Source organism: Anomaloglossus baeobatrachus, chromosome 4 (genome assembly GCF_048569485.1).
Source record: "Anomaloglossus baeobatrachus isolate aAnoBae1 chromosome 4, aAnoBae1.hap1, whole genome shotgun sequence".
NCBI lineage: Eukaryota > Metazoa > Chordata > Amphibia > Anura > Aromobatidae > Anomaloglossus > Anomaloglossus baeobatrachus.
The window spans coordinates 434143043-434166304 of NC_134356.1; the positions used below are offsets into that span (position 1 = coordinate 434143043).

Here is a 23262-nt window from a genome sequence, read left to right on the forward strand (position 1 = left end):
ATCGCTTGCTTCTCGGCCTCGATACTGTGCTGTTGTGACCTTCCAGGACCTGCCGGAGGATCACATGGCCAGAAGCATGTGGTATCTCCGGATGTTGTGAGTATGAGCGCGTATGTGCAATATCGTCAATGTGTGTGTACCTGAGTGTATGCGATCGGGTGTGTGTGAGTGTATGCGATCGGATGTGTGAGTGTCGGCAGAGGAGCATGGCGTGCTGGAGGAGGCTGGGAGGAGAGAGGCTGATCCTGGGGAAGGCTGGGATGGAGAGGCTGATGCTGGGGACAGAGAGGCTGATGCTGGGGACAGAGAGGCTGATGCTGGGATGAGAGAGGCTGATGCTGGGGACAGAGAGGCTGATGCTAGGGACAGAGAGGCTGATGCTGGGGACAGAGAGGCTGATGCTGGGATGAGAGAGGCTGATGCTGGGATTAGAGAGGCTGATGCTGGGGACAGAGAGGCTGATGCTGGGATTAGAGAGGCTGATGCTGGGATGAGAGAGGCTGATGCTGGGGACAGAGAGGCTGATGCTGGGGACAGAGAGGCTGATGCTGGGGACAGAGAGGCTGATGCTGGGGACAGAGAGGCTGATGCTGGGGACAGAGAGGCTGATGCTGGGATGAGAGAGGCTGATGCTGGGATGAGAGAGGCTGATGCTGGGATGAGAGAGGCTGATGCTGGGAGAAGAGAGGCTGATGCTGGCGACAGAGAGGCTGATGCTGGGGACAGAGAGGCTGATGCTGGGAACAGAGAGGCTGATGCTGGGGACAGAGAGGCTGATGCTGCAGGGAGAGAGGCTGATGCTGCGGGTAGAGAGGCTGATGCTGGCGCAGCATGGCGGATGGAGCACGTTTGGGAGTGCGCAGCATGGCGGATGGAGCACGTTTGGAAGTGCGCAGCATGGCGGATGGAGCACGTTTGGGAGTGCGCAGCATGGCGGATGGAGCATGTTTGGGAGTGCGCAGCATGGCGGATGGAGCACGTTTGGGAGTGCGCAGCATGGCGGATGGAGCCCGTTTGGGAGTGCGCAGCATGGTGGATGGAGCACGTTTGGGAGTGCGCAGCATGGCGGATGCAGCACGTTTGGGAGTGCGCAGCATGGCGGATGCAGCACGATGGGGAGTGCGGAGTATGGCGGATGGAGCACGTTTGGGAGTGCGCAGCATGGCGGATGGACCACGTTTGGGAGTGCGCAGCATGGCGGATGGAGCACGTTTGGGAGTGCACAGCATGGGAGATGGAGCACGATGGGGGGTGCGCAGCATAGGGGATGGAGCACGATGGGGAGTGCGCTGCATGGGGGATGGAGCACGATGGGGAGTGCGGAGTATGGCGGATGGAGCACGTTTGGGAGTGCGCAGCATGGCGGATGGAGCACGTTTGGGAGTGCGCAGCATGGCGGATGGAGCACGTTTGGGAGTGCGCAGCATGGCGGATGGAGCACGTTTGGGAGTGCGCAGCATGGCGGATGGAGCACGTTTGGGAGTGCGCAGGATGGGAGATGGAGCACGATGGGGGGTGCGCAGCATAGGGGATGGAGCACGTTTGGGAGTGCGCAGCATGGCGGATGGAGCACGTTTGGGAGTGCGCAGCATGGGAGATGGAGCACGATGGGGAGTGCGCAGCATGGCGGATGGAGCACATTTGGGAGTGCGCAACATGGGGGATGGAGCACGATGGGGAGTGCGCAGCATGGCGGATGGAGCACGTTTGGGAGTGCGCAGCATGGCGGATGGAGCATGTTTGGGAGTGCGCAGCATGGCGGATGGAGCACGTTTGGGAGTGCGCAGGATGGGAGATGGAGCACGATGGGGGGTGCGCACCATAGGGGATGGAGCACGTTTGGGAGTGCGCAGCATGGCGGATGGAGCACGTTTGGGAGTGCGCAGCATGGGAGATGGAGCATGATGGGGAGTGCGCAGCATGGCGGATGGAGCACGTTTGGGAGTGCGCAGCATGGCGGATGGAGCACGATGGGGAGTGCGCAGCATGGCGGATGGAGCACGTTTGGGAGTGCGCAGCATGGCGGATGGAGCACGTTTGGGAGTGCGCAGCATGGCGGATGGAGCACGTTTGGGAGTGCGCAGGATGGGAGATGGAGCACGATGGGGGGTGCGCAGCATAGGGGATGGAGCACGATAGGGAGTGCGCTGCATGGGGGATGGAGCACGATGGGGAGTGCGCTGCATGGGGGATGGAGCACGATGGGAAGTGCACACCTCCCCCCAACACACACACACACACGCGCGCGCGCACTGCACAACACACCACACACACACTGGGAACCACAAACAACTGCCCTACACAGACACCCACACACAGACAACGCTGCACACACAAATATACGCACATACCGCACAACACACACATTGCACAAAACATACCTCCCCCCAAAACACACCACACACACACAAACCGCGCAACACACACACACAACGCTACACACACACAGCGCTCCACAAACAACGCAACACACAAACAACACTGCTCTCACCCCCCATCACACCCAGACAACACCCAGAACATGTACAGCGCCCTACACAAACACTTGGTAACTACACACAACAACATCTATATATATATATATATATATAACAAAAATCATACATGAACTACACAATACGTAAATTCTAGAATACCCGATGTGTAGAATCGGGCCACCTTCTAGTTATATATAAATAAATGAAAAAATAAAGGAAAAATAAAGAAGCTAGGGAATAAAGCAGAAGCTTATATTTACCGAGTCTCCTGCACGGCTGTAACACTACTTCAAGTGCCGCTCATTACCCTCATACATATTCTCTGCCTCCGCCACCCACCGGCAGTCCCAGCATCTCTGATTGGTTGCATTCAGAACGCGCCCCCACCCTGTGTGACAGTGTGTATGACTGCTTGGAATCATAAGGCCGCTTTACACGCTACGACATCGCTAAAGCGATGTTGTTGGGGTCACGGAATTTGTGACGCACATCCGGCCGCGTTAGCGATGTCGTTGCGTGTGACACCTATGAGCGATTTTGAATCGTCAGAAAAACGTGCAAAATCGCTAATCGGTGACATGCCCCCCTATTCCCAATTATCGTTGCTGCAGCAGGTACGATGTTGTTCGTCGTTTCTGCGGCAGCACACATCGCTATGTGTGACACCACAGGAACGAGGAACCTCACCTTATCTGCGGCCGCCCGCAATGTGGAAGGAAGGAGGTGGGCGGGATGTCCGTCCCGCTCATCTCCGCCCCTCCGCTTTGATTGGGTGGCCACTTAGTGACGTTGCTGTGATGCCGAACGAACCGCCCTCTTAGAAAGAAGGCGGTTCGCCGGTCACAGCGACATCGCTAGGCAGGTAAGTAGTGTGACGGGTCCGCGCGATTTTGTGTGCCACGGGCAGCGATTTGCTAGCGAGATCGCAGTGTGTAAAGCGGCCTATAGACCCTGTCTGTGTCTCTATAGTGATGTAAAAATAAATTAAATAACTGGCGTAGGGTCCGCCATATTATGATAACCAGCACAGATACGCTGACAGCACTGCAGCCAATAACTGATTTCCGTAACTGATTAGTTGCAGCACTGACAGCATGAAGTTACTGTTAAAAAAAAAAGCAGGGGAAAGGGGTTTCCTGAAAACGAAAAATCCCTTTAATGAATATAAATAGATCATAGAGTTGTTTACACCAAGTACGTGAGCATGTGTTAGGTAACAACATATTTTTGAATTAGGATTTCCAGCATTCTTTTTAATAACCTGGATACAATGGACATCATGGATGCATAATATGTAATGGGCATATAGCTATAGAGTAGGTGAAGCTCCATGCAGTCGCTACCTTCTAGGAGGGACGTAAGAGTTGTGTGTGCCCCGCCAGAAGACACAGAAGCGGTAGAAATGAGTTTCCCAACAGACAGACTGCCTCCATGCTATCCCGATGCCTCTAATCACAACCAGAATGCTCTTGTGATGGTATAAAGAGGGCTTGTAGCTCACAGAAGTGAGTAGTATTAAAGAGGTCATGCGGTAATCTGCAGTCTAACAATGCTAATTGACTCTAAAGCCAGGATGCGGTGAAGCAGTAACACAGGAGTCTGCTGGAGAGCGCTCTGCTCACAGACACACGCAGATAACATCTAGAGAGGCAGAGACTGGCCTGGGGCACGGGAATCATTTGGGGCGGGGTGCTGACTGAAAGCTTCAAGTCTCTGGGGTGGTTTACTCCAATAGACTAAATGACATGTCCTGTCCTCCCTTCACAGACTAGGTGGGCTACACGCAGCTTATCTGTTCCCAATATCTAGCTTTTCAGGCTCCGAAATTAGGTAAGGGAATGCTTTGAATGGTCCATCCTGCCACATAACATATACAAAAAAAGAACCCCAGGCCTTAACGTCTGACTAAATAGAAAACATAGGTAGCCTAATTTAATTCCAACTAACCCTCCACATGGGGTATCATTACGATTTTCTAACAGACGTGACGGCAGGTCCTTAGATTCTTATTACTGACCTTGAGCTGGATCTTCTTCTGTAGCTCCTCCATCGCCTCCTGCTGCGCTGCTGTCAGAGCGGCCAGTCTTTCTTCCCTGTCCCTTTAATTAAAATACAACACCGATAAGTGATAAATGAACATAAAACGACAACAGTGAGAAAAAGGTGATATAGCAAAGCACGGGATGGGGCGTCGTGAGAAGCAAGGGGGTTTCAAAGATGTCACTAATTAAGCTAATTGCATTAAAAAAAATTCAGGCTGTAGGCCCTCATTCATACATCAATATTTTTGATCAGTATTTTATAAGTATTTGTGTCAAAACCAGGAATGTCTTCAAAACACAATAGTTGTCAATCTTGCAATTGGTAAAATATATCTTTGTACTGTGTTAGCCAGTAGAGATAAAAAAAAAAAAAAAGTTTGTTTAAAAGAACTGAGAGTCCTCAGTATTTGACACCTTTTAGGCCCTATGCGCACTAGAAAAAGGAATTTTCTTAAGAAAATTCCGGAGGCTCAGTAAGATTTCCGCACCTGCGGGAAAATACCGCACCGAAATCCGCATCCAAATCCGCATGCGGTTTGTTGCGTTTTGCTGAGGATTTGGTGCGGAAATGCCGCAGCCAACGTCGGACTGGCTACCGGAGGAATCTCCAGTAATGCCAGGCCTAGCCGCGGTTACCTGAACTGAACTCCGGAGCTGTCACCTGAGTTCCAGAGTTCAGCCTAGACTAAACTGCGAGCGCCGAGTGATTGATTCCCCGGCGATTGCAGCCTAGACTAAACTGCGAGTGCCGAGTGATTGATTCCCCGGCGATTGCCGTGTAGTTCAGGCCGGGCTGATCTTCCGAGCTCAGGTGACAGCTCCGGAGTGCAGCCCGGCCTCTCTACAGCTGTCACCTGAGCTCCGGAGATCAGCCCGGCCTGAACTAAACTGCAATCGCCAGGGAAACAATCACTCGGCGCTCGCAGTTTAGTCTATGCTGCACTCCGGAACTCAAGTGACAGCTCCGAAATTCAGTGCAGGTAACTGAATCCAGGCCTGACATTACTGGTGATTCCTCCGGTAGCCAGTCCCGCCGCTACCTGCGGAAAAGAAGTGACATGCAATTGTTTTTGCTGCGGGAATCCCGCAGCAGAACATGCCGCTGTCAAAATCCGCCTAGTGCGCACAGCATTTTTTTTTCCCATAGGATTTGCTGGTGAATCACTGCAGAGATGTTATGAACATTTTCTGCAGCGAAACATGCAGCAAATACACGGGAAATTCCATCTAGTGCGCACAAGGCCTTAATGGCTAACTGAAAAGATGGTAATAATAGCAAGCTTTCCAGACTACTCAGGTCAGGTCTCTTCTTCAGGGTCAGACCCAGACCCCAATCAGAGGACAATAAAACTTTCACACTACTTATCTATGAACTGCTGCAAAATTTATGGCCATAACAGTTTGCCCCCTTGCCATAGTGATAGTTCTGCTTCACATAACTTGTCTTATTTACTGCTCCATTCTATGTCCTGTTGTGTATAAATATGTGACTCTTCAGATTTTGTGTTATATTGAGCCTGATGAAGAGACCTGAGTAGTCTGGAAAGCTTGCTATTATTACCATCTTTTCAGTTAGCCATTAAAAGGTATCAACCACTGAGGACTCTCAGTTCTTTTAACCCTAGAACGCATACAGGGGCCTCGCAGGCCTGCTAGGTTACTTGTTTTCTATGGTAGATTTCTATGGTTGCACGTTCTAGGGTTAAACAATCTTGCAGTTATCGTTTTTCCCTGTAACTTCCACTCCTGGCTTTGGTATACAAACACTGATGCAAAATACTGACGTGTGAGACCTAATTTCCATTATTTCATTCATTCTCAGACCCCCGGATATGTAGTTTTTAGCCTGTTCCAAGGTTAAAACTTGACAAATCATACATATCCAAGCACCTATAGGGGTGACAACCCGTGGCTGACTCAAGACTATTTTACTATTTAACATAAGTACGGTATGTACAAACTCACCGCTGTGAAGTCTCCACTACCACTTATTGTATTTTTGGGGTCCAAGTCAGCCCATCAGTCCAACTGGGCAATATATAGTCCAAACAAACAAGAAAAATCCGATTCCAATATTTATTCATGTAAAAATAGGTTGTCGTCACAGGGTAGCAGTACATGTTGACGCATTTCAATCTTATCTGTTAAATTGTTACGATTGAGACAGTATGGTCGAAACGCGTCAATGTACTGCTAGCCTGTGACGACAATCTATTTTACATGAATCAGGAATAAATTTTGCAATATTTTAACAGAGGAACAGGATTTTCCTTGTTTCTGTGAACTATTTCATTATAGTAAAAAGCTATTTAGGAACTGTAATAAGTGCAAATTGATCCAATCTTTATTAATGGATAGTAATAATAAACCCAATACATAAAATGAGGAGACTCGCACAAAAGAGGCCACTAAAGAGTTGGGAAGGAGTCAATCACAATACAAGCTACTCCTGCCCACCCTGACTATGTCTAATGTCCACACATCAGCACTAAGGTAGGCAACAATGAAAACTAGTGGGAAAAACTGACAAATACAGGTAACAGGCCGAAGGCTCTACAAAGCAATCCGCACCCACTATCAGACAGCAGGTAGAGCACACAGGTCAGCAGCACTGGAGATAGGAGAGAGCTAAATAATAGACTATTGCTATAGACTCTGACCACAGGGGGATCTGCAGAATGTTATACAGCAACAGGCGCTGATCAGATTAATAGACATTTTGTGGGAAAATTTTTGGTGGAATGTGTATGTTACAAATCCCTGGTGTTTGTATGCTAGTGGGAGTCCAGTGGGAATTCATAATCAATGATTGACAGGGTTCCCTGTAAGACTATGCATGCAGAGATAGCTGTCAATCACTAAGACTGCTTTCACACTTGCGTTCAGAGCAATCCGCCCGTATGGAGAATAGCGCAGTCCGTTAACGCGCTATACAGACATGTATTGATGACGCACTGTAACGCAAGTGTCTGCGTTGCATCCACTGGACGACGCTGCGTCATTATTTTGACGCAGCGTCGAGCGGAGAGAACGCTACATGTAGCGTTTTTTGGGTTGTTAAAATAACGCACCTTGATGGATTCCGTTGGAATCCGCCAATGTGTCTCATGATTGTCTATGGTGGCGGATTCCGCCGCTATGCACTAAGCGGCGGAATCCGCTGACTGATTTCGTCGCATTCTACTGAGCATGCTCAGCATGTTTAGCAAAACTATCTAAATCGTTTAAAATCACTCCTGGTCCCTCTCTCATACTCACCGATCACGGGCGCGACGCTGCACAGTTGTCACAAAGCTCCGGCGGCTTTTCCTCTTTTGAAAATGCCGGCCACTCATTATTCTATCTAGTATTCACTGCTTCCCCCGCCCACCGGCGCCTATGATTGGTTGCAGTTAGACCCACCCCCACGCTGAGTGACAGCTGTCTCACTGCAACCAATCACAGCCGCCGGTGGGCGGGTCTATATCGTGCAGTACAATAAATAAATAAATAATTAAAAAAAAAACGGCGTGCGGTCCCCCCTAATTTTGATACCAGCCAAGGTAAAGTCACACGGCTGAAGGCTGGTATTCTCAGGATGGGGAGCCCCACGTTATGGGGAGCCCCCAGCGTAACAATATCAGCCAGCAGCCGCCCGGAATTGCCGCATCCATTAGATGCGAGAGTCCCAGGACTCTACCCGGCTCATCCCGAATTGCCCTGGTGCGGTGGCAATCAAGGTAATAAGGAGTTAATGGCAGCAGCCCATAGCTGCCACTAAGACCTAGGTTAATCATGGCAGGCGTCTATGAGAAACCCACAATGATTAACCTGTAAGTGAAAGTAAATAAACACATACACCCGAAAAAATACTTTATTTGGAATAAAAGATTAAAAAAACACCCTCTTTCACCACTTTATTAATCCCCAAACACCCCTCTAGGTCCGGCGTAATCCACACGAGGTCCCACGACGCATCCTCCTCTGCTACATAAAGCTGACCGGAGCGGCTGTAGAACACCGCCGCTCTCTGTCAGCTCCAGGCAGCAACTTAAGTGAGTCGCGCTGTCAGCGGGGACGTCACTGAGGTAGTGTGTGCAGTGATGATGGGAGCAGTACTGTCAGTGTGTATGCGGTGATGAGTGCAGTAGTGCTTGCATGTGCGGTGATGATGGGGGTGGTAGTGCCTGGGTGTGTGCGGTGATGATGAGTGCGGTAGTGCTGGGGTGTGTGCGGTGATGATGGGGGCTCTCTCTCTCTTGGCTTAACGCAACGTGTTATTTCACAGGAATCGATTTCCTTTATATCACACTATTTACAACGCATCCGTCACATGCGTCACACAACGCATTGTGACGAATGCCGTTCAACGCAAGTGTGAAAGTAGCCTAATACTAAATAAAAAATGTATTTCTATAGCGCCAACATATTCTGTAGCACTTTACAATTCTGTGGAGACATGTACATACAATAAAAGCAAAACAAATTAACACCTAGTTCAACAGTTACAGGAGGAGTGAGGGCCCTGCTCGCAATCTTATAATCTTTTCGGAAATAAGGGTTTTTATATAAAGTGTCATGATCCGGTAATCAATCAGTATGTCCAAGTGCAGTTACCAAGTGTTACTGGGTGCATGGAGGATGTGGAGAAAGATGAATAGGAGGGAGCAGATTATGATTATTATTTAGAAGAAGGGAACAGGAGAGCGTTAGGTTAGTGAGTAGAGGTGATAGGCTTGTCTAAAGAGATGTGTTTTTAAAGCATGCTTAAAAACATGGGGACTAGATATTAGTCGGATCGTTTGGGATAGTGCGTTCCAGAACAGTGGTGCAGCATGAGAGAAGTATTGGAGATGGAGGTGCGAGGTTCGGATTATGGAGGATGTTGGTCTTAGATCAGTTGCAGAACAGAGCACATGTGTAAGGTGTTAGACAGAAATGAGAGATGAGATATAGGGTGGTGCAGAACTGTGAAGCGCTTTGTGGATGAGAGAGATACATTTGTATTGTAGTCTGTAGTCGATGGAAAACCAGTGTAATGACTGGCACAAGGTGGAGGTATCGGTGAAACGGCTGGACAGACATACGACCCTGGCTGCTGCATTCAGGATGGATTGGAGAGGAGAAAGCTTGATTAGAGGGAGATTGATCAGTAAAGAGTGACAGCAGTCCAGACGAAAATGAATAACAGTGACATTGAGTGTTTTTGAAGTTTCATAGGGAAGAAAATGTCGTATTCTGGAGATGCTTTTAAGATGTAAGTGACATGAGCTAGTGAGTGATTGGATATAGGGACTAAAGGAAAGATCTGTGTCAAATATAACCTCAAGACAACGGTGGTGTTGCTTGCGAGTTATGATTGTTCCACCAAAGGTAATTGAAATATCAGCTGTAGGTCAGTTACTAGAGGGAGGAAACACGAGAAGGTCAGTTTTGGACAAATTCAGTTTCAGATAGAGGGAGGATATGGTGTTAGAGACAGAGGACACACAATCCCTGGTATTTTGTATTAAGGTGGTGTTGATGGCAGGAGAAGAGGTGTATAATTGGGTGTCATCAGTATAGAGATGGTACTGGAAACCACATTTGCTGATGGTACATCCAATAGAGGTGGTGTATAGAGAGAAGAGGATGGGGCCTAGGACTGAACCCTGAGGAACCCCAATAGTAAAGGGATGAGGGGAGGAATAGAAGCTGGCAAAAGATACAGTAAAGGAGCAGAAAAGTAGGGGGAGAACCAGGAGAGAGCAGTCTCCTTGAGGTTGATAGAGTGGAGAATGGTGAGAAGCAGCTGGAGATCCAGTGTTGAATGCAGCGAAAAGATCCAGGAGAAATAGCAGGTAGGAGTGTCCATGTGATTTTGCTGGTAATAGGTCATTATCATTAGAGACTTTACTAAGAGCAGTTTCAGTAGAGTGTAAACAGCAGAAACCAGACTGTAATGGGTCGAGATGAGAGTGAGCTGACAAATAACATATTAGGCGACAGTGAAGTAAGCGTTCCAGGTGTTCGAGATAAAGGGAAGATTAGAAACTGGTCTGTAGTTCGCAGCATAGTTCTGGTTGAGGGATTGTTTTTAAGTTAAGCGGTTACGACGGCATGTTTCAATGAAGAGGGAAAGATGCAGGACGAAAGAGAGAGATTAAATACTTTAGTTAGGAAGGTAGTGACAGCTGAGGAGAGGGACTGGAGGAGATGTGAGGGAATATGGTCATTGGTGCAGGTTGTAGTGCAAGAAGAAGCAAGGAGGCTGGTCACTATTTCTTCTGTGACAAGCTCGAAAATGGAAAGTGAGCTTGCGGTCCACGAGGGAAAGGCTCTGAGGGGATTGTGCAAAAATGTCCTGATGAATGTGGTTGACTTTTTTTGTAGGTAATAAGTGGCCAGATCATCAGCGCAGAGGATGGTGACCAGGACCTGTACTTTAACCCCTTCACAACTTTGGACGTAATGGTATGTCCAAAGTTGTGTCCCTTCTTTTAGTGCTATCTCACACACTGAGCCTGTACCTTTCCATGCACTTCAGCTGATCTGATGAGCCAACATGTGCCACTAACAGCGATTTAACAGGCACCAGCGGGAAGGAAGCATGTCATTTCCTGCTCTTACTGGTGGCCCTGTGACGTGATCGTGGGACGCCGATGTGAAAACCCATGGGGTTGTCAGCCAAGTGTCAGCTGATGACATCTGTCAACAGCTGAGCGCCGGCATACAGAGTAAGTCTTCATTTCTGCTGTACAGAGCGGTGCTGCACAAGAGATTGGAAGACCGCAGCTTAAAGTCACCAAGGGGACTAGTAATAACAATAGAAAGTTTTAAAGTAAAGGTTTTAAAAATATGAAAAAATATTTAGGTTCAAATCACCCCCCCTTTTGCCCCAGTGAAATTACAATAAAAAATATACACATATTTGGTATCGCCGTGTTCAGAAATGTCCAATCTATCAAAATATAAAATTAATCTTATTCATAAACAGAGTAACAAATTAAAACTGCCAGAAATATGTTGTTTTTTTTGGCCGCCTAAACATTGCAAAAAATGCGATCAAGCCAAAAAATATATTTGTAAAAACATCAGCTCAGAGCGGAAATAATAAGCGATCACAGAGTCCTGAATGCCAAAAAATTAGAACATAACGGTTCTTGGAAAATGGCGACAAAAGCGGCAATTAAATAATTAAAAAAAAACCTATAATTGTTTAATATCTACAAACTCGTACTGACCTGGAGAACCATATTGGCAGGTCAGTTTTACCGTATAGTGAAGATGGTAGATAAAAAAACAATTGAGGAATTACACTTTTTTTTGCAATTTCACCGCGTTTGGTATTCCTTTCCCATTTTCCAGTACACTGTATGGTAAAATTAATGGTGTTATTTAAAATTACAACTCGTCTTGCAAAATTCAAGCCCTTATATGGCTATACTGATAGAAAATGATACTGCGATATCCCTATATTGCTCATCCCTTCACAAACACTGATACTGTTGTACGACGCTCTACCGTTACCCCAAGATGCTGCTCTTTTCTACTCTGTTACAGCTATTACCTACCCTCCATACTCTGCCTTGGATGCTCCCCTCCCTCTCTACACGATTCCTGGTCCTTCCTGTTGGTGCCTGCCACTGACTTTACACTCTGCTACTCAGCGACGGGAGGGTACAATGACTGTGCACAGTCAACAACAATATCCGAAGCAGCCAGCTACATACTATGTACAGACGTTGTACAGAGTCTATGGCAGTAAAACATTTAAAAATGTTTTAAAGGGAACCTGTCATTAGATTCATGCTGAGTGAACCACAAGTAGCATAAATCAGAGCCGGACTATGATTACAGACAGGTATGTTTTATTGTGAAACACTGCAGCGTTTCAGAGAAAGCATATTTTGAACAGTCGAGTGGGGACTATAGGGAGAGACCTTACTAGTCCAATGCAGTCCATAGCTGGCTCCTCCCAGCACAGCTCCAAATGATTGACAGGTCTCTACAATATGTATATATAGGGAGAAACCTGTCAATCAACTGGAGCTGGGCAAGGCTAGGGGACCGCATCAGATTAGACTAGTCATGTCTGTCCTATGGTCCCGGGCTGCCTTTTCACACTGTATTATCTGAAGCTTACCGTTAGGTCCAGAAATATTTGGACAGTGACACAATTTTCGCGAGTTGGGCTCTGCATGCCACCACATTGGATTTGAAATGAAATCTCTACAACAGAATTCAAGTGCAGATTGTAACGTTTAATTTGAAGGTTTGAACAAAAATATCTGATAGAAATTGTAGGAATTGTACACATTTCTTTACAAACACTCCAGATTTTAGGAGGTCAAAAGTAATTGGACAAATAAACTAAACCCAAACAAAATATTTTTATTTTCAATATTTTGTTGCGAATCCTTTGGAGGCAATCACTGCCTTAAGTCTGGAACCCATGGACATCACCAAACGCTGGGTTTCCTCCTTCTTAATGCTTTGCCAGGCCTTTACAGCCGCAGCCTTCAGGTCTTGCTTGTTTATGGGTCTTTCCGTCTTAAGTCTGGATTTGAGCAAGTGAAATGCATGCTCAATTGGGTTAAGATCTGGTGATTGACTTGGCCATTGCAGAATGTTCCACTTTTTTGCACTCATGAACTCCTGGGTAGCTTTGGCTGTATGCTTGGGGTCATTGTCCATCTGTACTATGAAGCGCCGTCCGATCAACTTTGCGGCATTTGGCTGAATCTGGGCTGAAAGTATATCCCGGTACACTTCAGAATTCATCCGGCTACTCTTGTCTGCTGTTATGTCATCAATAAACACAAGTGACCCAGTGCCATTGAAAGCCATGCATGCCCATGCCATCACGTTGCCTCCACCATGTTTTACAGAGGATGGGGTGTGCCTTGGATCATGTGCCGTTCCCTTTCTTCTCCAAACTTTTTTCTTCCCATCATTCTGGTACAGGTTGATCTTTGTCTCATCTGTCCATAAAATACTTTTCCAGAACTGAGCTGGCTTCATGAGGTGTTTTTCAGCAAATTTAACTCTGGCCTGTCTATTTTTGGAATTGATGAATGGTTTGCATCTAGATGTGAACCCTTTGTATTTACTTTCATGGAGTCTTCTCTTTACTGTTGACTTAGAGACAGATACACCTACTTCACTGAGAGTGTTCTGGACTTCAGTTGATGTTGTGAACGGGTTCTTCTTCACCAAAGAAAGTATGCGGCGATCATCCACCACTGTTGTCATCCGTGGACGCCCAGGCCTTTTTGAGTTCCCAAGCTCACCAGTCAATTCCTTTTTTCTCAGAATGTACCCGACTGTTGATTTTGCTACTCCAAGCATGTCTGCTATCTCTCTGATGGATTTTTTCTTTTTTTTCAGCCTCAGGATGTTCTGCTTCACCTCAATTGAGAGTTCCTTAGACCGCATGTTGTCTGGTCACAGCAACAACTTCCAAATGCAAAACCACACACCTGTAATCAACCCCAGACCTTTTAACTACTTCATTGATTACAGGTTAACGAGGGAGACGCCTTCAGAGTTAATTGCAGCCCTTAGAGTTCCTTGTCCAATTACTTTTGGTCCCTTGAAAAAGAGGAGGCTATGCATTACAGAGCTATGATTCCTAAACCCTTTCTCCGATTTGGATGTGAAAACTCTCATATTGCAGCTGGGAGTGTGCACTTTCAGCCCATATTATATATATAATTGTATTTCTGAACATGTTTTTATAAACAGCTAAAATAACAAAACTTGTGTCACTGTCCAAATATTTCTGGCCCTGACTGTATATCAGAGAAAAAAATATGTGGCTACAATCGAGTAGCTCAGCCCTGATCATGCTGCCTAAGGCCTCTTTCACACATCAGTTTTTTGCCATCAGTCGCACTCCGTCGATTTGTGAAAAAAACGGATCCAGCGCTGGATCTGTTTTTTTCTCAATTACTTGTATTAGCGACAGATTGCAATGAATGGCCTCACGTTACATCCGCCATGCAAGGATCCGTCATAAAATGTTTGTCCGGCCGATGGAGGCTATGTTCACACAGTGCGTTGTTTTTTTTTGTGCATTTTTTTCATTTGTTTTATGTACCAGCAAAACCTATGAGATTGCAGAAATCTCATGCACACAGACCTGCTTTTTTTTCCTGGGTGTTTTTAAAAGCAGCAGCATGTGAATTGTCAGTAGTTTTGCTGCTTTTTTCACCATTGCAAGCAATGATAGTGAAAAAACACAGCTGCGTTTTTTCTTGTGTTTTGATGCTTTTTTTGGTGAATGAAACTAAGACCTAAGACACACGGCATGAAAATCGGTGCGAGTGAAATGAAATAAAAAAATCGCATTCCACTCGGACCAATATTAGCCTGTGCCAGCTCCAATGAGCGATTATTTTCTCAGCCCTAATCGGACCGAGAAAACAATCGCAGTATGCTGCAATTGTAATGCGATCCTGTTTTCTCTCGCACACATTCAAGTCTAAGGGGCGAGAGAAAAATCGCACTGCACTCGCGGTACACCGAGAATCGCAATAGCCGTCAACGGAGGAGAGAGGGAGATAAATCCCTCCATCCCCTCCTCAGCGTCAGTCACTGCCCTCCGCAGCACCAGCCCGCCCCTCCGAAAACTTCAAAAGGTTGCAGAATTTTATACTTTTGCACCAAATGAAAAAAAAAATGCAAGGCTGGATATAGCCTTCAATCTTCACCAGCTTGGCAAGTACCATCCATTAAAGGGACTCTGTCAGCAGGTTTCTGCATAGAACCTGAAGACCTAATGCTGCAAGGGTTAGAACAGAGAATTCAGCTCTGTCTCTTATCTCACAGTCTTTTTTGTTTACCATCAATGTTAGTTTAAGCCTCTTTTCATTATTATTAGTGGGTCTCAAAGATGCGTGAGCTCTAATCCAACTACGCCTCCTTCTCTGATTAGTGGCTTCTGCCTATGGAAATATACACTGAAAGCCTAGCGTGGGTGAGGACAGCTCTCTTAGTACTGCTACATACAGAATCTAAACTCTTTCACTGCGTCAGAATGGCTGTACGCAATCTAAGTGATACATTGTTGAACTCAGAGTCTCTTTGCCTACATTAGGCAGCTCTTAGATAAGGTAGCAAAAACCTGCTGACAGATTCCCTTTAACTGATGTCTGTATATCAGGTAGATAAGCCAGTCCGTGGGGAGTGTTAATTTTTCCAAATCAGATTACTGCACAGTGTTTTATATAAAGTCTATACTCCCCAAAATGCAAATCATCAGAACAAGCCACTTACCGTCAAATGTAGTTCCGGATGAAAGCATTGTCCATATACATTATATCTAAACATATATTAAAAGTGGTGTTCACCGCTGTATCTCATAATTACAGAAACGATAATTAGAACACAACACAGTAACAGGTTCAGTCACAAGCCAGATGCCATCTTTTTATAAATATACACCCCCCCATGGCTGCAGTGCTACAGCTGGACTGGTCACCTATAGGGTAACTACAATTCCCTTCACCACCAGCGAATTTCCACTTTTTATTATTTTTTTTCCCCCTTTTTCCAAGAGCCATAACTTTTTTATTTTTCCATCCATATAGCGAGTGAGGGCTTTTGCAGGATGAATTATACTTTTACATGATACCATTAATTTTATCATATAGTGTACTGGAAAATGGGAAACAAATTCCAAAAAAAAGTGAAATTTCTCAATTGTTGTTTTTTTTTTTTATTTACTATATGGTAAAACTGACCTGGCAGTATGATTCTCCAGGTCAGTGCGATACGTAGATACCAAATATGTATAGTTTTCTTTCAATTTAAGTAGTGAGAAAAAATATAGAAATTTATATAAAAAAATAAATAAATAAATACATTTGCTTTTGCCGCCACTTTCCGAGACCCATAATGTTTTAATTTTTTTGGGATCTGTGACTAAGTAATGGCTTATTTTTTGCGTCCTAAGCTGACGTTTTTACTGATACCATTTTGGCTTGAAACAATGTTTTCATTGCCTCTTATTGTACTTTATTGCATTGTTGTGGAGGCCAAAAAATGTAATTTTAAAGATTTTTTTTCTTTTTTCATTGCGCCCTTTACCACTAGGATTCATTTATTTTAAAGTTTGATATATAGGATAGTTGTGAATGCAGCAATACCAAATATGTGTATTTTTTATTGTTTTATTTTTATTGGAGCAAATGGAGGGTGATTTAAAGTTTTGTTTTTTTAATTTTTTTTTTTAAATTCTTTTATTTATAAATGTAATCCTTTAACAGTACACGTAACAGTTCTTAAGATCAAATGGACCTTTGTAAGATACATTCAACACACCAAAAAATAGGACATAAGGCACACTTTACATTTTTACATCGTGACAGAAAATGTTCCCGCAAATGCCCCCTTTCAGGTATATAGACATTCAAGGTTCCATCTAGCTTTTTCAAAGAATAAATTCACATTTAACAGGTAACATACGTAACTCACCAAGAATAGTAAGAAGCGAAAGAGGAAAAGACCAGAAAGAAAGCAAGAGAAATAAAACAAAGAATAGAAAAGAGTGAAAAACTGGGGAAAAGGAGGAGGGTGGGGGGGCTGGGAGGTGGAGGGGCCAGGTGAGGGTAAGAAGGGGTGGGGGGGGGGGGGCTGGGAGGTGGAGGGGCCAGGTGAGGGTAATAAGGGGTGGGGGGGGGGCTGAAAGGTGGAGGGGCCAGGTGAGGGTAATAAGGGGTGGGGGGGGGGGGGTCTGGGGATCCGCTTATGTATTACCTTCTGTGGTTCCCTCAGCCGCCTCAACACTGCCCACCAGAGCACCATAGTCCTCCGAGTGCTGGAAGTCCATCCACTCCCTCCACGTGGCCCAAAATTTCTCATATGAGTTGTGCAATGAAGAAGTTAGATCCTCCATATACATGAGGTCATTGACCTTATTGATCCATTGAACCAGCGAGGGGGGTGCCGTGCTCCTCCATCTCTCTGGGATGCACACTCTCGCCGCCATGATGAGGAATTTCCTCAAAGATTTTTTGTATATTTTTTCAGAAGTCCCGCAGTGATGTAACAGGGTGACAGCAGGTCCCAATTCCTCCTCTCCACCCGTCACCCGTGAAATGACATCAGACACTCCCCTCCAGAAGGGCCGGATCACCTCACATTCCCAGAACACATGTAGAATGTTGCCCTCTGCTGTGCCACACCGCCAGCACATGGGATCAACCGTTGGGAACATCGCATGTAACCTCAAAGGTACTCTGTACCATCTGGTTAGCAGCTTGTAGAAAAAATTATTAAGCAAAAAACTCCTAAAATTCCAATTTTTTATTATTTTAGTCTTAAAAAGGGAGAAATCCCAACATCAGATTTATATTTCAAATCTGTTTTATTATTAAGTTTATAAATCAAGCATACATCTTGAACATTTATAAAGATTATAAAACATAAACAGTGATCTCTCAGTTTCGGAATGACAAAAATAACATCACATTGTAGATTTCATTGGCACTCTATAAGCTATCCTTATGCTAACACTCCATGGCAAACCATACACTAGAAATCAGAGTTCCAGCTAAACATGTCTTCCTGATAATTGACAAGACCACTCTCAGCATAAAACAATCCCCTTTTAAGTTATTGAAAAAAATTTTAAGAAAAAGTAGAAAACTAGAAAAAAAAAAAAAAGAACAGATATAAGCTTAGAAAAGAAGGAATCAAATAGAGTGAAGAAAGTAGGGTAAAGAGGGGGTGGGGGAAAAAAGTGTGTGGGGAGAGGGGAAGACAAGGTATGTCACCATTTCTCATCCCAAATAACCTGCCAGACTCACCGTGAACTCAGGAGACTCCATGAACGTAATCCACGGTCCCCACACTGTGATAAATTTTTCCGTGAGCCCATTAAGTTCAGCTGTGAGTTCCTCCATTCTCTGGAGGTTTGCCATCTCCTCTACCCAGTCAGCTAACGTGGGGCATCTAGTCTGTTTCCAGTATCTGGGAATAATTATACAGGCTGCCGCTAAACAAAATCGCAGCAGGTCCCTCTTTTGTGACTTGAATGAACCTGGGAGGATAGAGAGGAGGGCCACCTGGGGAGATCTCTCCACCTCACCCCCACTCATCTTTTTATACAGAGAAAACACTGAGTCCCAGAATGGTTGCAATTTAGCACAGCTCCACCATATATGTAACATAGACCCTTTTTCTGTACCACATCTCCAGCACATGCCGGACACTGAGGGAAAGATAGCATGCAATTTGGTCGGGTATTGGTACCACCTTGTGAGAATTTTATAGTTTTTCTCTTGGGCGGCACAAGCCAGAGAAAGTTTGTGGGTCCACAGAAACGCCCTGCTCCATCTGTCCTCCGAAATGTCCTCTCCCAGTTCCTCTCCCCATCTATAGACAAATTTGGGTTTGTCCGACATGTCTCTCTGGTTCAGCATTTTATAAATAAGAGAGATGACATGCCCAGGTGACGAACCCTGCAAGAACAATTTCTCAAATGGAGTAGGGGGGGTCCTCAACTTCCTCGCCCTGTCCTGGTTGGATAGAAACGATTTCAGCTGCATATATTCTATCCAGGAAACCTCTCTCCCTGTGGCCCGTAGAGATGCATAAGGGGGCAGGGTATTTCCCTGGAGCACATGAAAAAAACGAGTTTCCTCCACCCGAGTATATCCCAGAAATTTATTGGAATGAAGCCCCGGAGGGAACTCCTGGTTGCCAAAGAGGGGGGTAAGTGGACCCCTCCCCTGTGAGAGAGAACCCCTCTTAACCTCACCGTCCCACGTCCCCATCACTGTCCACATAAACTCCATTCCCTTCTCTATCTGTGACCTACTCTCCTTTCCCATCCATGAGAGGAAGTGCAAAGGGACTCCCAATCCGTCCTGTTCGATCGCGACCCATTGTTTCGAGTTCCTATGGAAGTGCCAATCCATTATCCTCGTTAGAATAGTTGCCCTGTAGTATAACTGGAAATTTGGGAGCCCTGCACCTCCATTATTTTTGTGTCTGGTAAGAGTTTTTATGCTTGTCCGAGGTCTCCTATTCCCCCAAACGAACCTTGACAAAGCCGTCCGAATTTTGGAAAAGTAACTCCCCGGCAGCTGAATAGGTACCGTTTGGAACAAGAAAAGAAACCTAGGAAGAACATCCATTTTAATAGCGTTGATACGCCCAAACCACGATAGTCTTTTTTTGTCGTACTTCTTTAAATCCCTAATTGTCCTCTCTAACAGGGGTAGAAAATTATGATGCATAATTTTTGTTGGATCCCGAGGTACAACTACCCCCAGATATTTTATAGCTGACGGTTGCCACTTAAAGGGAAAATTTTGGGTTGTACGGGCTAGATCTTCCGCCGACAGGGTCACATTCATAGCCTCTGATTTAGAGAAGTTCACTTTAAAATTACTTAAGTTACCAAACTCCTCGAACTCTTTGAGCAAAGACGGGAAGGATATGTGTGGCTGGGAAATAAACATGAGAAGGTCGTCAGCAAATAAAGCTAACTTGCGATTCCCTCCCCCGGCCTCTATCCCATGGATACTAGCATTATTTCTTATGGCGACCGCTAGATGCTCCATGACAATGACGTAGAGCAGAGGTGACAATGGACATCCTTGCCTTGTTCCATTGTGGACCTGAAACGATGACGACAGAAACCCATTCGTCCTAACTTTTGCTGAGGGTCTCGAATAAAGGGACGCAATCCTATCTAAAAATTTTTTGCCCAAACCCACCTGCTTTAGAGCGGCCATCATGAAATTCCAACTGACCCTGTCAAAGGCCTTCTCCGCATCCACTGAGAGTAAACACATGGGAAGAGAATGAGCCCTCGACCGGGTCATCAGGAGGAACAGTTTGTTGGTATTGTCACGCGCCTCCCGACCTTGTACGAACCCCACTTGATCTGTGTGTATTATCCCGGGCAAGGAAGGAGCAAGTCTGTTGGCTAAGGCTTTGGAAAAAAGTTTTAGGTCTAGATTGATCAGTGAAATGGGTCTGTAATTTGTAACTAACATGTGATCCTTCCCCGGTTTGGGGATAACACATATATGGGCTTCGAGAGATTGCGCCACCCATTGGGAATTTTCTGAGATGGAATTAAATACTTTAGTCAAGAACGGGGATAGCTGAGTTTGGAATATTTTATAAAATTTAGGGGTGAACCCATCTGGACCCGGACTTTTGCCTGAGGGAGATTCTTTAATGATAGATGCCACTTCTGCTTCTGTAAAGTCCGTCTCTAAATTTTCAACCTCAGCACTGGGTATAACCGGTAGGGCCGTTCTGGATACGTAGTCGTTTATTTTATTTTCTAATGCGTCATGTGGCATGTCTCCAAATTTGCCCTTTATGTTATATAGGTCTCTATAATACTTTTGGAACTGTTCCGCGATGAGAGTTGGGTTCTGAGTCGAAGAGCCGTCTGCTTGTTTAATCATGGGAATGTGGCTGGGGTCTCCCCTAGGGTGTAGAATCCTAGCTAGTGGTCTACCACATTTATCTACATACTCATAGAGGAATCTTTTTATTCTAGTCCTATGTCGCTCATACTGTCGGTCGAGAATCGATTTAAGCTCCTCTCTATTTTTGACTAGCTCCGCCAGTGTCAAAGGTGATAATGTCTTCTTATGGGCCCTTTCCAGATCTGAAATATTCTGAAGTAGGGACAAAATGGTTTGGGCTCTCTCTCTCTTAAGCCTAGCCCCATGTTTGATCAAAACCCCTCTCAACACACATTTAAGTGCCTCCCACTGCACGGGAAGGGCTGTGGGGTCTTCTGAGTGTATTTCTAAAAATTCATCAATCGTGTTCTGTAGATCCTTCATGCACCCCTGATCCCCAAGCAGACTATCGTTCAGCCGCCAAGACCACGGCCTCCCTGCCCCATCTGGGATAGTAAGGCTCAGGAATATAGGAGCGTGGTCAGACCAGGATATACTGCCTATAGAGGCCTGTATCTGCCAAGTCAGAGCCTTTTGGCTCACAAGAAACAGGTCTATGCGGCTGTACGAGGAGTGAGCCGGGGAGAAGTATGTGTAGTCACGCTCCACTGGGTGTAACGTTCTCCACACATCTACCAATCGAAGCTCTTGTATTGAGCGTTTAACTTTTGTTAGCTTTCTGAGAGAGAGAAAATTGTGTCCCGAAGTTGTATCTACCTTAGGGTCCAAAGTGAAGTTTAAATCGCCACCCACGATCACGGTCCCTTCTGCGAATTCATCCAATGATGACAGGAGAGAGGAGCAGGACGTCGCCGGATCTCTGTTTGGTAATTACCAATTGACAATGGTAAAGATAGATGAATTAACATTAATTTTCAGAAAAATGAATCTTCCCTCAGTGTCCACTCTCGTGTCCAGAACCGTGTGCACCAGGGCTTTATGGATGCCTATAGACACCCCTTTTGATTTTGACTCTGTGTTGGTGCTATGGACCCATTTGGTGTAATATCTGTCTTTAAAGTTAGGGAGGTGACCAGTTTTGAAATGTGTTTCCTGAATCAATAATATATGGACTCGTTTCTTATGCATGTCAAAGAATACCTGAGACCGTTTTTGCGGGACATTGAGGCCTCTCACATTCAATGAGCCAAAGGTAATCTGCGTCATTCTGAGGAGGAGGAACGGTGAGGAACCGGGAAGATGGGGATGGGAAGAGAGGTGTGGGTGGAGAGAATAGAGAAGGTTAGGAGAGGGGGAGAGAAAAAAAAAAAAAAAGGAGGGGGGGGTAGAAGGATTAAGTATATGAAGGAAACTACAAACAAAGAGAGAGTACCGTAGGCAAAAAGGTCAAAGCACCTCTTGCCTGTAGGGTCGTAACGTGACCCTTATACTTGGTCAAATAGACTAGAGGTAAATGCAGAAAAATAAGAATCTCTATATACCAGGGATGTTAATCCTACGCCACTACCCTGTGGCGTGTTATCCCAATCAGGGAGGGAACTTTCCACAAAGGAGCCTCCTGCCCTGGACTAAAAAACAGCTTTTAACTATATATATTTTGATTTGCAACTAAAGCTCTGTATAAAGAAGGGAGAAGGGGCTTTGAGAGGGTATTGTACCTTATAATGTTGAGGGGCGCCCCCCATTACACCCAGGATGGAAGGAGGGAACCCCCCACCCCCCTGTCCAGGGCGATACAATAACCCCACAACGCGAAATTCCCATCAGGACCAGAGGATAGACTCCATCGTACTGTGATCCTATAACCAAAAACATACTAGAACAATTTAATCCACCATTCTCTTATACATCAGACCGGCCTCCCTCCTCTTTCTCTATGAGAGCCACGCATCCGATCACCGGCTGGGACGGTGACTCCCCCTCCCATTGGAAAGTCCGGCCAGTCCTCTATAGGCACTAATGGAATGTCCAAGGCCGCGGTGAACGAGGGTAAATCCGCCGGAGACCGAAGAACATGCATTCGTCCCGCGTGCCGAACCTGCAGGCGGAAGGGGAACCCCCAGCTATATGGAAACTCGTATGAGCGGAGAATGTCCAGCAGAGGTTTAAGAGCTCTTCTCCTTTGTAAGGTAAAACGGGATAGATCTTGCAGAATCTGGATTTGGCTCCCCTCATACGATGGTGATACTCCACTGCGGAGCTTAAACAGAATGGCCTCCTTAATAACATAGCGGTGGACCCTACAGATCACATCCCGAGGTCGGTCGTTCTGGGCTGGTTTGGGGCCCAACGCTCTATGCGCTCTATCCAATTCCAGGGGTTGGCTTGATGGTTCACCCAGAATATTATTGAAGATCACTTGAAGGGTACCATGTAAGTCCTTGG

The 23262-nt window shown here is 45.7% G+C and overlaps 1 protein-coding gene across 2 annotated transcripts in view; it reads right to left on the bottom strand.

Annotated features, from left to right (window-relative positions):
• Positions 1-23262, bottom strand: part of SCAPER (S-phase cyclin A associated protein in the ER) — a 542550-nt gene that overhangs the window by 309722 nt on the left and 209566 nt on the right. For both annotated transcript variants that reach the window (XM_075345474.1, XM_075345473.1), the window contains exon 17: positions 4495-4576. In XM_075345474.1, coding sequence (XP_075201589.1) covers positions 4495-4576 — 82 coding nt within the window. The remainder of the gene's footprint in view (positions 1-4494; positions 4577-23262) is intronic.